The 14,306-nt window shown below is 44.9% G+C and overlaps 1 protein-coding gene across 1 annotated transcript; it reads right to left on the bottom strand.

Annotated features, from left to right (window-relative positions):
- Window positions 1-234: 234 nt before the first annotated feature.
- On the bottom strand, window positions 235-10,174 carry LOC146206447 (putative glutamate receptor). Its single transcript, XM_084591114.1, has 12 exons — window positions 10,041-10,174; window positions 9,554-9,771; window positions 9,272-9,424; window positions 9,074-9,205; window positions 8,284-8,484; window positions 7,501-7,610; window positions 6,848-6,935; window positions 5,650-5,805; window positions 5,027-5,189; window positions 4,218-4,438; window positions 2,295-2,557; window positions 235-1,725 (listed from the first exon to the last, which is right to left on the bottom strand). The coding sequence occupies exons 2-12, from the start codon at window positions 9,749-9,751 to the stop codon at window positions 1,263-1,265; spliced, it is 2,148 nt and encodes a 715-aa protein (XP_084447240.1). The 5' UTR covers window positions 9,752-9,771; window positions 10,041-10,174; the 3' UTR covers window positions 235-1,262.
- Window positions 10,175-14,306: the final 4,132 nt, after the last annotated feature.

Genomic DNA, 14,306 nt, shown 5'->3' with positions numbered 1-14,306 from the left:
GTCGTTTTCGCCCTCTCCTGATTTATGCAGAAGCATTAACTTCATGTCACCGCTCACATTCGCAACCTAACTGACATTCGCTTGCGGCGTTTCCGCCTATCAAGTAAGAGCAGAAGCCATACTTGGCAAAACAACGCAGACTCGTAATATGGACCCGGTTCTCGACGAACACACACGCAGAGATCCGACGTGTCGACATGTCTCTAACGGCACAAAGAAAGAAAGAAAGAAAGAAAGAAAGAAAGAAAGAAAGAAAGAAAGAAAGAAAGAAAGAAAGAAAGAAAGAAAGAAAGAAAGAAAGAAAGAAAGAAAGAAAGAAAGAAAGAAAGAAAGAAAGAAAGAAAGAAAGAAAGAAAGAAAGAAAGAAAGAAAGAAAGAACATGGTCAGCCACTTTGTCATTCCGTCATTTTTGATGCACACAATGGTTATTATCAAAATACAAAGCTGCAGTTATTCATTTTGGTATTTGAACTGCCAGATTAGTTTAGCGAATGAGTTCCCCACTGCGAGGATTAGGTGGTATCGAAGCTGCAAATAGTAGCGAAAAGGCTCTTCATATAGCAGCTGATTTGCTTAGAGAGAATTTGACTTTGCCGCAGTTCAGACGCACTTGCCGAACTTTAATTTTTCAATGTTTCGTTGAAATTTCTTTGTTTCATGGCAGATTGGCAAAGAGAATATGTTGATGATATATTATCCCTCCCCCACACGCGCAGCATTAAAGCAAGAGCCATCGTTCCCAGAGATTAATGCAATGACACTTTTCAATTATATTTCTTTTTGCCTTTCGTCACTGCTGGGTGATAAGAATGGAGTTTAGAACTGCAAGCAGACCACTGCATCGTGAGAAGGAATACGATTGTCAACATAGCTTGTACCTTCATGTCTGGCCTGTTCGCCATCTGTTAAACGAGCAGTCCGTTGTATGTTCGAGTGCACTGAATAAAAACTCAAAATTAGTTAGCGGAATGAGGCAGGCGTCTATTGTTTGTGCGTGTGTTTCTGTCCTTTCATTGGAGACCCAACAGAGCGAATTTTCGAGATGCGGACATGAACAAAATTCAGAACAGGATGGGCCCTACAATAAAGGAGGTGGCTGTGGCTATTCATAAGTGTGCTGCGGGTGAGTGTAGAAGGGGGGGAGGGGGGGGGATCACTCCAATAGGTTTCCGGTACATCGAAACGAAAGTCGTGGTAAACTGCACTTGGGTCGTGATTTATCGACCACGCTGTCGCCGGAGCAGAGGGCGGCGGAGCGGGCTTAGTAGCGCCTGGCCGGGTAGTTGTAGGGAATGAGGTCGCTGCGGTTGTTGGGCTGCCCGTTGTAACGGAACGGGCTGTTGGGCGGGCTGAAGGCGAATCCTGAGCCTTCGCGTATGCCGCGGCCTCCGTAGTCGGTGGCGAACCGGTCTCCCAGTGTGTCCTTGCCACCGCTGTACTCGGTGCGCGTGAAGAAGGGGCTCTTGGTGTGGATCACGGTGGGCGGCTTGTGTCCCGGCGGTGCCGTCAGCTCGCGCTTGCGGCGCACGAACTCGATGAAGAGCGCAGTGAATGAGGAGGCGAACCCGACGCCCAGCACCCAGAACGAGCCGGTCATGTGGCTCAGCGTTATCTTGCGGATATCACCTGCCTGCGGCTTCGACTCGACCGTGCACTCGTTGTCCCGCGGCCAGTGCTTGCGCTTCCAGTGCATCACCAGGCCGGACTCGACCAGACGCCGGAGCCTGCGCAATGAAAGATGGCTCGGATGACTCTGGCTGTGCATTGAATTCTAGCTCTCTCGCTCAAGGAAGAAACCGCTGCGTGATTTATGGTGGCTTAAGTAGTAGGGTAGTTAATCAGGTCTCTCTGAGTGCATTTTACATGGTAGCTAACTGTACAGCGCTCATGTAGAAGGTTTTCTTGGAAATCTAAGTATGTTCGGGTCTCAATTACGCCCTGCTCTGGCCTCATTAAGGCCGTCGTCGCAATGAAAAATTACTTACAGTATGAAAAACGCTTATTATAATCAAGAACATGCAGTAGGTGTCATAAGCTGAAATACAGCCACAGCTTGAACAAGGGCAAGGAGGGCAAACGTTTCTGCAAAAGGACTTCGCCTCGGCAAGTCCTCTAGAATCTTTGGTCACTCTCGTTAAATTTCGTAACAAGAAATCAATCTTCCCTTCATCTGTCACAAGCTGGGGGATGTGTACAGTTCCACAATCATGAGAGGGAGCACGTGCGACAGGAGTAAGATGAACGAAGTGGATAAATAGTGCGAAACAAGAAGCACTCAATGCATTGCGCTCACTCATTGTTAAGACGGTCGAGGAACGGGAAGCCGACGCGCACGGCGAGAGATTTGACGTCTCGGATGACCTCGCCGCGAGCCACGGCGAAGTCGCATCTGCCGGTGCGGTTCAACTCGCGGCCCAAGTAGTGGAACATGGTGACCTCGCTGCCGATGAGGGCCATGTATCCCATGCGCACTTGATCGAGCACCCACATTTCGTGGTTTGGTTCGAACGTCATCATCCGATCGGAGAGAACCTTCAGTGGTCCGCGCTCCTGGGTCTGCGAACATCATGCAATGACAGTCGAACCTCGGCGCCGACTGCAGCGGTTTTCGGCTGGACAAGCTACAGGTCATCATTAATCGAGCCATATACTGTCAACAGATACGCTGCTTACTTGACGCGGCCTTAAACTATGCTACCTCTTTCTTTGAATCTAGCTTTTGGAGTGGTCAAGTAGGTCACAGTCGAAGCTAATGAGGGTACTTGATGCTTACAAGCAAGGAAATTTTTATAAAATACGATTCAATACAGGCTTTTTCTCCGAACAATGTGGCGTGGAGGAAGCTCTGTGAATAGTACATAGTACCTCTTCAGAAACTCTTTATTAAATGTCCGTAGACTACAATGGATGCTCACACGAATCATAACCGTCGTACCATTTTGTTCTGATTAATGTATTCTTCAGCGACAGTATGTATTTTACTGAAAACAAGCTTGCAGTTAGACAAACTCTGTTCTGGTTGTAATTTGTGAAGCCTATTTTCTCCGCATGCGTCGCTCAAAAGATGCAGCGCAAGTAGTCCCATTCATGTGTTCTTGTGCCGCTTGGTGAAGTACAATACGCAAAGGCCTGGTAGTAAATCTACTACATGGTAATGCCAGTTGAAGAGGCTACAAGCTCAACCCACCATTTTCTTCAGTGCAATCAAACACTCCGGCCCTCTATATGAAATTACGTCCAAATTTGTCCGGCATGCAAAGCTATCTTTGTAATCCCAGGAACTATCGATGCATGAACAATTTCATATTTCGTGATGTCAGGAGTGCTAACTATAAGGACTATAGACCCGGGGTGTGGGAAGAGGGAGCGATGGGGCGAGGCTTTCACTTTGATGTCGTAGCATCGTTCTACACGAAAATCGCTCCGTGACAAGGAGTCTTCTTTTGCAATGCTCTTAATGCTGCATTGACTCCAGGGGTCAGGCAGTCAGCTTTCTCGTCATAAATTGGTTGGAATTCGCTGAGCAGAATAACGGTCACTGATTCCTTACAAGTATGGGATATTTAAATACTAGACTATGCAAGTAGTACGGAGGACATAAGGCACCGGACACGCATGCAGCGTAATGCATGTCCGTCTGTCGCTTTGACCTTCATCCCTTTTGCAATGTAGTGCTATGAATGCCTGCCAAGTTGAGCAGAGACGGAATTTCTATTATTGGTCTAGACAGAAATTATGATGTCATAGAACAGTCACGTGACTGCGAAGGACCAATCACAAAGCACCCCCGAGGAGTAAAAGCCGAAAATCACCTTTAACCCAACCGAAGGAATTGGGGTCCCCTTTCAACCCCCCATGAATGTCGAGCGATGCGCTGACGATGCAGGAACGAAGCCGAAGTAAGCAAGCAAAGGAAATGCAGCTCAGAACTCGAACGCTATTCAATTTCTTCATAAAGGGTCCAAAGCTGCCTCATATATTTGCTTTTAAATTCTACACTTCCTTTTCCTCAATAAAGTTTATTATTATTATTATTATTATTATTATTATTATTATTATTATTATTATTATTATTATTATTATTATTATTATTATTATTATTATTATTATTATTATTATTATTATTATTATTATTATTATTATTATTTTATAATCTGCCCACTTGAAACACTCGTGCTTGCGGCATACCCACAGAATGCTTTTAGAGCGGCGTCACCTTGAGCAGGTCGAAAACGGCTTGGCCCTTGAAAGCGCCCCAGCGCATGTAGCCACGGTGGGCCACAAGGTTGTCCACGTTGTCCACGGGGTTCCGGATCTTGGGGAAGGTGAGGTCGGCCACCAGGTTGCCGCTGTACGTGGTCAGCGTGACGATGACAAAGAGCCACCAGAAACCCACCAGGATGCGCCCCGAGATGGCGTCCGGTAGGTGGATGCCACCTGCACGTGGCAAGCCACAACCACTGCAGGCCAGGCTGCGAATGCACCCGCCTCCGGCCAGTCATCTTCCCAATATGCATTCGTACAGGTCACGGTTTTGTTGATAACAGCATGGGGCTAACGCGAGCCCTTCTGGTGGTCTTGACGGGCACCAGGAGCTCAACAATAAGGAGAAATTCGGAAAGAAAAAAAAAGAGGGGGGGGGGGGGGGGGGGGTATTTATTTTCCCAGAACAGCATCTTGTCCGTTTACATACTGAGCGTAGAAGATGGGACATGCACTCAGAAAGAATAGCAAGCTTTGCGTGAGACAGCCGTGAACTAAGTAACCTGCCATGAGATTTCGCGCCGAACTGTGCACACAGCACAATTCAGTGGAGTATATCAGTGGCACTAAGCACTGGTTCGAGGCTTCGACTCTACCCGGTAGGGCAATCTTCTTGGCATCTTGCCGAAGGGCCAGATAGCACGCATCAAACCACTTTAATACCTGCGCGCTTAAATGAAAAACGCATGCAGTTGACTGCATTGCCCCACGCAACAAAGTGCGGACACGAAGCCGACGAATGCGCCCGCTGCGGGAACGTACCTTGTTGGATAATTGCTCCAAAACAGTACCACTCGCAGTTTTGAAGCAGGAAAAGTCCTTTGCCGTTGCGTAGGCCATAGTAGTCATAATAAGGGCTGGCACAGTGGATCCCCCACAGGACGGGTCCAATAAGTAGGAGCGAAAAAAGCACGGCCACCCACGTCTGCAAAGTGATGCCAGGTTCTCTATGTAAAAGCTGATGTGCGATATAATAGTACTAGGGCCGCATATTTTAAGGACTTCGCCTCGTGCGGGCAACACTCCGAATTCTTCGCGACAATAACTCCGGCAGAATTTGCAAAATTTCAGCCAGGAAAAGCTAAAGTGTTAGGAGGCATTCCTTTTGAAGGTCGACAGAACTCAATCATTCTCAAGAAGACATTTGTGCTGTAGTGTTAGAGTGTTGTGCATGGCCATTTGATGACCCCTTTTTCTGACATGTTTCATGCACCAACTTCAACTGCACAAAAAAAATTCTTGTGGCGCCTTGCCATCTTGTTAATCCCTTTTAAGGCAAGAAGTCGCAGCGGTCCATCTGCTCTCTCTCTCTCTCTCTCTCTCTCTCTCTTTGAGCAAATTCTTCCGCACAGAAGCACCACATCAGTATCCAGTGGGATACTTACGTCCCAGGTGAATGGATCGAGGAACAGATACTTGTAGTTAGCCCTCGGTTTTGGTACGAGGAACTTGTACGGAGCTTCGTCATACGCGGAGGTGAAGTTCACCACTTCCGATCGTTCCTTCGTCACCGAAAATCCGTAAGCTCCGATATCAGCTTCCTGTAAGGAAGGAAAGATAGTGAAGTTAATCTTGTTCAGCACTGACAAACCCTTTCGACTGTCCTCTTCAGCGCAAACTGGAAATATATTTTAGAGTGTAAGCACTTGGCTCGCAACTTTGGTTTGTCCCTCTTTTTATTTCAAAGACATTGACCACTGACTTTAAACTCTTTCCTTCCCTTTTCTTAAGGCGCTGTTCAGGTGTTCACCGAAAATTGAGACAGATACTGCGCCTTTCCCCAGACTAAATTAAACAAAAAATATATTGAAAAATCGGTGAATGAAAAGGCGGTATTAAAAACAATATCACGTCTGCTCTTAGGTGAAGCTTGGGCGTCCACTTAATTGAAACGGTCAAGCCGTGACGAACCTTGCTAAACCATGCAAAACCGTGCTTAACAGAGCTTTCGCTCGTATAACTAGGTTCAGGCTATGCCTAAAACTCCACTGTTCTTTTTTTCTTTTTTTTAGGCTTACTTTAGTAAACTTGGAGACTCGTTTGCGCTAGCATGAAGGGTTCCAAAATGTCCGACTAAGGGCTCATTTGGATGATTGGAAACCTAAGGTGAAGTTTACATCGTCGACCGCAGCGCCATAACACGTAGCCCAGCGAGAGGAGCAAGCATTTTATGGGCGCACCCATGGTGTGCTGTGTGCGTGCGCGTTTTCTTTTTTCACACCCCTTGCGTGTGCACTTACAAGCGTGAGTGTTCCGCGCTCTGTGGAAACCACACGCGGTGTCCATCATGTAGCTATCTGGACTACGTCGAGACCTTCTGGCGAGGAGCATTGTCATTCAAACGCTCGTTGATCAAAGTGGATAACGGAAGCAGTTTTTAGGCGTATGGTGGGATAATTCCAGCGCCATCGGATCCCTGTAGGGTGAATGTTCACTCCCAACAAAAACGCTCACCGGTGACCGTCTCGCGTGATGCTCATTGGTTCGAAGGGAGCATTGCGAAGAGTGGGAGAGACAGACTCCGAGAGCGAAGGATGGAAATTTTTGCGTGGGAAAGCAACTCAGGGCTTCAGGCGGCCGTACCTGTCTGTGAAGCATCCCAATCAGACCAGTCCAGTCTCCATTTTCCAACGACCCAGGAATTGCTTCTCTTGGCACACGCCACTCGTACCTAAAATCGAAGCAGGAAGAAAGTTTGGCTAATGACTAAACAACTTCTCTAGTTGCAAGCCTTGACTCCCTATCTCGAATTGCCACCTTATTTAGAAAGTTGACGTGCGAAATTGTTTGTTTTCAAGTAATCTTGTAGATAAATAGAGCGTCATGTAATGCCAATAGTTATTTATGTTATTTGTAGCTAAAAGTAGCATCCTGATGTCTATTTGTTATTTCTGTGCAATTATTATAGCAGCCATTTTGAAATTAAGTAGACCCTTCGTAGCTCACTTCATATTTTGCGCTTTTTTTTTTGCTATCTTTCATACTCAAATAAGTCAATAGACGAGTATACGCTCACAAAACACAACTTGAGAGCATTATAGCTGGAGGGGAGGGGGGGGGGGGGGGGAGGGGACAGGTAAAAGCGAGTACATCATGAAACGTCACTGCGACATCAAAGCTCTAGCACTCGCTCACAAAATTCCTTATTATATAAGTTTTAGATGATCATTCGCGAGCTGGTAAGAATGCATCATACACTGCACAAGAATGGAGAATATTTCTCCACTATCACTCACGTAAAGTTAAGTCCTCTGGCAAGTGCTTCCACCATTTCGGCCATTGTACCAGTGACATTTCTTACAGTCCTCCCATCTGGAGACATTTCAACTACAGACATGGGTGGGTCCTGTAAAAAACAAAAACAGAAAAAAGCAAAAAAAAAAAACAGGGAAAAAAAAAGATAGATATCGGATTTAACCACCGACAAAGAAAGCCACTCAGTCATCAGCTGTTACAACGAGTAACCAACCAACTTGAAATACTGATTTGCAGAGGCAAAAAGAAAAAAAAAAAGATGCGAGAAATATCGGTGGTCCATTTCGATGCCGCGAAAAGCCTTAAACACCAAACTATTCGCAAAGTACGGCGACGCTTGGGTATGCCTGTGGCCCGACCAAGACGGTTTGTTGAGTTTTAGAACAGTTTGTTTTTTTTTTTTGTTTTTGTTTTTTTTTTTTTTTTTTTTTACGAAAAAAAACGTTAATCTGATGTTTATCCTCGCATTCAATCTACCAGAACGGCGTAGAAATTACTTCACCGGCGCAGCTTACTGACTACTTTTGTTTTCTTCGTGGGGTTCAATGTCCCAAACTGATCCAGGCTACGAGGGATGCCGTAGTGAAAGGTTGCGGAAATTTCGACACCCCGGGGTCTTTGACGCGCGCTGACAATACGGACGCATTTTGCGCTTCGCCTCCATCGAAACGTTGCGGCCGGAATCAAACATGGGTCAGCAGTCGAGCGCCCTAACTGAGCCACCGCGGTGGGGTGCACGGAGGCGGCGAGAGCTTCTGACGTACGTTAATGACGGCAATGACGAGCTTGATGCCTCCCAGGTCACCGATGATTCCAGGGAACAAGTTCTTGCGCTCCATGCGGATGCCGGTCACCAGCGTCCAGTGTCCGGCGTCCAGCAGCACTTGCTCGCCGCGTAGCTTGGCCACCGTTTTGAGCGTGAAGCGCGAGCACTGGCCACATTGATTGCTTTCCAGCAGCAAAGTCTGCGTGCCACGAGTTAGAGAGCAGAGGCCACGAAATAAGGGGCCCAACACGGTCTGTCAGCTAACCGTCGAGCTAACTTTTTGGTGCAGCTATAGAAGCGGCACTAATAACAATTATTAGAGTAGAAAACTATTGCACTGCTGAGGATTGCAAGGCAACTAGTTTGCTTTCTGTTGTTCGCAAACAAGCATTGAATGATGTGCTAGCGAAAAATAGCAGACCTGTTTTACTTTCGACTGAGATTAAATGTTTCACTTAGGGCTCTATTTATATGCTTCTATGCATAGACTACTATTATTTTTAAATCAGGGGTGCAGTACTTAACGTGAACAGTGATTGAAAAATTATGCTAGATTTTTCACCTTGTTTACTTAGACATTTTGTTATTTGCTGAAGTGTGCATTCCTAAAATTAGAGGTACGATAAAACACCAAGCAGTTCAGTGCTGGTGGAGGAAATGGCACATTTTCTACCTAATACCTGACATGCGCGGTGCGTCCAGTTGAGCACTGCTTTCACCCTCGCGTAGTTCATTTCGCCGTGCATATATATGTACTTTGGACAAAACGATGACTGCTGTTCACCTACCTTTGAAGTATTCGCGAAAATAAATTTTGTGAACATAAATTCCGACGTCCTGTAGGTGCCTTTAGCGAGTTTGTCTCCGATAGTTTTCGCCACAGTCTCGACAGCCATCGGAAGGTGGCAGTAATTCTCTACCTGCAGTAAGAATAATTCGAAAGCATCACCCCTCGGGCGTCAATCATTTGTAATAGCAAGACTTACAGGGCAGTCCGTTTCCTCGACTTCAGCGTAGGCAACCAGAACGTTGGCCCCGTCAGGGAATGTCTTGGTAAATCTTTCGAATCCTTCATTAATTTTTTCCGTGATAACGCAGACGAAATCCCGGTGGAATGTCATCATGTTAGCGTCTTTCATCTGCAAGGAAGTTTTGTGCGGTTTTCCATCACATGATGAGAAAAAAAAAGCTTCAAAATACATGGCATTACAAGTGCCTGGTCTGAGCATTACCGAACGTTTCCAATAGAGAAACCGCAATCTGCTCACCCTTGTGAGTGTCTCTCGTACAAGCGTCATGTTTCCAACAATGACGTAGTGGCGAACGTGTATCAGCTCGCTAAACGTATTAACGATGCTGTTTATCGACGCGGTTCCTTGCTCGCAGGGATCGGCCACGCACACGCGGAATGTTGTCACCGCTGCAGGCTTTACTCTCGGCGACAAACCTTGGACAGCCTTTACCATGTCTTCCACGTACACGGGATCTGTAAAATTAAAAAAAAAAAAAAAAAAGACATTTGCACAGTATTGCATGCTTCGGTAGAAAGCTCTGGCGCGCACGTATCGCCTTCGGCTTTTCATTCCTTCTTGACCTCTTGTACCTAGGTAGAGTGCAAGGCAGGGAGCGAGACTGTTCTTTTCTGGTTGCCCTGCCGGTTTTTATCATTCCGTAAACAATCCTTTTAAAACTGCGCGTCGTAAAAAAGACCAAAACGCTCAACAGGGTGGGATAGCTTATGGCCTTAAAACGCACCTAACGTTGGAAGTTGGCCGTAAATTTATGATCATATCGAAACAAACTGGTGAATAAAAATAGAATAAAAAGAAAATTGCGCTTAGTAACTTCAACGCATATGCACTGCGCCGCAAAAGAGTCACACACGGTCGTCCTGGACGGATAAGTTAAACATGCGCGTATGTCTTTACGGTTGTTCGTCAGATAAGACGATAACAGCAAGTCTGTCCACAGAGAGGGCCGACCGATCGCGTTCTCTGCTGTGCAATCTTCCCCGCTGTTCGACTTACTGTAGTCCGGGTCGTGTAGCATGACGACGCTCTTCCAGTAGCGCAGATCACGAGTGCTCCGCAGATCGGAGAGCAGCGGTACGACGTCCAGCGGGCCGGATGTGACGGGAAAGCCGAGAGCAAAGTTATCTTCGAGACGAGGACAAAAGCGGTCCATGATGGAAATCAAGAAGGTATTGGGCATGCTATTCTTGACAACGTTGAAAGCATGCTGCGTCTTTGAGCAGTTCACCACTGTGAAGGCCGCGTCCAGAAGGCTTGCTGCGAGGAAGATACAAGGGAAGATACTCTTAGGTGGGCACACACCTGGAGGCTCTGTGAACTGTCTGGGACTGCTTGCCGTTTAATATCCGCTCTATTCTTCCTCAGGAATTCCTGACTCGAATGAACTCGCCCTCGTCGAGCAACGGGGGCGAACACGTTTCCTCCGCACAGCGCTGAATTTATGGGAAGCTTTGGTACGCATGTAGTTATTCATGGGTCAGCTGGCAATCATTCAAGTTCTTAGTATATTAATTGTCATAGGCACGCCTGAAAAAAAAAAATATATATATATATATATATATATATATATATATATATATATATATATATATATATATATATATATATATATATATATATATATATATATATATATATATATATATATATATATATATATATATATATATATATATATACCGGGTGTTTCAGCGAACACTTTCAAAAGGCCCTAAAATAAGAGTCAGAATAGGGCAAAAAATATTTACAAGAACGAACGTCAGCCTCGGCGGACACAATTTGTTGAGAAACAATTCTAGTTAAGCAACTAATTAAACAAAAATTTATCATTTTTATTTAACGCAGCCCAGTTGTTAGGGCCAATAGCAAATTTGAGTACGTGGACAAGACGATGCCATATCAGTTTTTGAAACGAGAAAAGAAATTTTTAAAGCACTCCAACGCGAGGGATTCCGACGCTTTCTTTGCGCACGAAACAAACTTGGTGTAGACGCGACTCCGCCGATGACGCACTGCAGTGACTATGGCGTTCCAGTTCCTACTGCAAGTGGTGTTGTGCCTCGTCATGTATGACACTTCGCAGCTTGCTGCAAATGAAAGCGCCGTCATTGTCGAATGCGTAGTCGTTAATATTTGAGAGCGAAGGAAGCAAATAAAGTGCACTACGGTATAGAACGCAGTTACCGCGACACGCCCGCAGCGACGTGCGGAATAAAGCGCCGGATTTCCTCGCACTGAGGTACTTTAAAAAAAAAAATAGTTTTTCCGTCGTTTCAGAAATTAATATAGCATCGTATTGTCAGTGGCTTCAAACTACCTATTGGCACTAACCACCGGACTGCGTTTATTAAAAAGTTAGACAGTCTTAGTTAATTAGTCGTATAACTAGAAGCAATTTTACAGAAAATTGTTTCCGCCGAGGCTGAGCGTTTGTTCCGGCAAATCGATTTTTTTTTCTATTTTTAACACCTCGTTTCTAGGCATTTTTGAAAGTGTTCGCTGAAAACTCCGGTAGATATTAAAACCCGGGAAGGCGACATAGTGTCGGTACTGCGTATAAAATTTTTGATGGCCTAGCTAAAGTAAAGAAGGTCTTCCTGCAACTGGGAAAGTGGACTTCGAAGTTCGGCCCTTCTACTTCAAGACGCTATAGGCGCTCAAATTCACCAGCTCGACTACAGATCACATGGAAAGCTGGTGACCATGGTACGAAATTCTGTGATGCCGGCCAACAAGGACCCTGCGGGAGAGTGCAGCGCATGGGCTAAAATATCAGGAGTCGCGAGGTCCAGTGATCACTTTCGTTTTAAATTAAACTATGTATGTCACGGGAATACGAGTATGTGTCAGCAAAAAGCAACGGACCTTGGTTTTGCAGTAAAAGAAAAAACATTGTATACAGCTTTCTTGAAAGAAAATCGCAAAGCGGGATCCCATGTCTCTTTTGCAATCTCGAAAAATTGCAAAATTGGAGCCGTGCAAAACAAATTACGAAATTTAGTCAGCTCTAAATTATTTTTACTAAATACAAATTTTCATATTCGATTCAGGGGAAAAAATGTTCGTAGTTAAAACTTCGCAACAAAAAAAAAATCGGAAACATTGACCCAAATCTGCACAAATACTGACATATACGACTACCCTCTATTTTACGTTGAGAATTTAATTGATTATAATCTGTAGACCGATCACCATCACACTTGCTAAATTTCTCGCGCCTTAAAATGCTACTCATTAAGATTTTCCTTTTTTTTTTTTTTTCAAAAACACAAGGCAATTTCTCCGCTGACAGTGCCCTGCAGAGTCATAGAACCTAGAAGCGCTATAAAGAAACATAAAAAAAGCACAGCATTGATTTGAATAACAAAAAAATCATCTTCCATATTTATCAAGATCTTTTCGAACAGCCCTCGGTACTGCATAGCGAAAAGGCACCAGAAAGTGCAGCATTGTATTGTTTAAACTTATAAGCAAATAGGAAACTGTGTTCGCCTCTTTATTCTTTAGGATTGCTTACCGCTGTCTCTTATAAGAGGAAATCATCAGCAGAATCAGTAGTTCAATTTTATACCAACTGAATCTGTTACATTTAACCTCGTGCAATATCCAAACCCTTCCCAATGTTTGCAAAACCTCTTTTCGCTTCTAAAAGGGATAGCTAAAATTGAAGTAAATCAGCTATTTCGCGTAATTTCTCGGGAAAAGAACATTCCAATGAGGGCTTAACTTTTCTCTACCCTATTCTATACTACAATGACAATTCAGCATTGTCATTGTTATGCAGCCGAGTTGTTCTAAAAAAGTTGCAGCAACCAAAAGTGTTTTGTGGAGTTTAGAAGAGCACAAGTTTCATATATTTATTGATTAAATGCTGATGTGAGATAAACGCTTAGTGTGCACGCAGCGCGGCTCCAATACTTGCAACGAAATGGCAAAACCGACATATTCCACCTTTTGTAATATGCCTTTTTTTTTCCCCCGCGAAACTACAACGCATCATGCAAAACTGAGGCTCCTTTGTTTGTGTCAAAATATTTGCCTGTCACATAAAAACAAATTCACTGAAAACAACAAGCGCTGATGGGTCCTCGATTACCGCCCTCACCTGAACGCATTCAAACTTTTCGGTTTGCATGACTCCGAACATGTTACTCTGCGAAGTCCCAAAAGCAACGTTTTCCACATCCTGAGATATTAGGACTTTCGACTTAGAAAACTACAGGATAACTAACAAGGCTAAGGACAATTGCTTTGCGTCGACACGTTCGCCCATCACATATAAATATTACGCTAAAAAAAATGATCATGAAGTCTCGTTGTCTGTCCTAACCTGAACGCGCTCAGCTTCTTGGGTGGCTTTGAAGCAATAGCATTGAATTTATTTTCTATGCAACAAGTGTTAATCTGCGTGCGGTCGTTATTCTCCAAATGTGACGTCGCTTCTGGAGCAGCGATCTGAACTCGTTTTCAAGCGAGCATTTTCCTGTAAAGCAAGGTACTTGACTAAGCGATCATTCACATCTGCAGTGACTAATAACATCCTACATGGCACTCCTGCCACACTTCACGCCACTTGTTGTATACCGGAGTGCAATGTATCCGCGCCTTCATAAGGACGTTAGCCTTGTCGGACGCGAATTCAAAAGTGTAGTAACTTCCACCAGAGGGAGAACTGTGCGCTTGATAAATTCTGCGTTATTAGGTTCCTAACTGAGCTTATAACCACTGTTTCGTAAGGCATAGATAATTGGAAAGAATTTTTAAAAATATTGCGGTTAGAAGGAAACGTTGACGCTCTTGATCATTTGAAAACCTCGGATGTGCGTCCACGCCAAGAGGCAACATGACGTCAAGTGTAGTGTCCGAGGAAAAAAAACGTGAAAAAGATGGAGTGAAGCGAGGGCATGCCATGGCAGAAGGAAACCGGCCGCAGATACTCACGGCCCATGATGGCCGGCAGCTGTTCGGCGTCCAGGGCATGGTCGGCCAG

The sequence above is a fragment of the Amblyomma maculatum genome, chromosome 1 (assembly GCF_055883805.1).
Source record: "Amblyomma maculatum isolate TAMU_Amacu chromosome 1, ASM5588380v1, whole genome shotgun sequence".
Lineage (NCBI taxonomy): Eukaryota > Metazoa > Arthropoda > Arachnida > Ixodida > Ixodidae > Amblyomma > Amblyomma maculatum.
The sequence above is the reverse complement of the archived record's forward strand: the minus strand, read 5'-3'. Positions and strand labels throughout refer to the sequence as shown.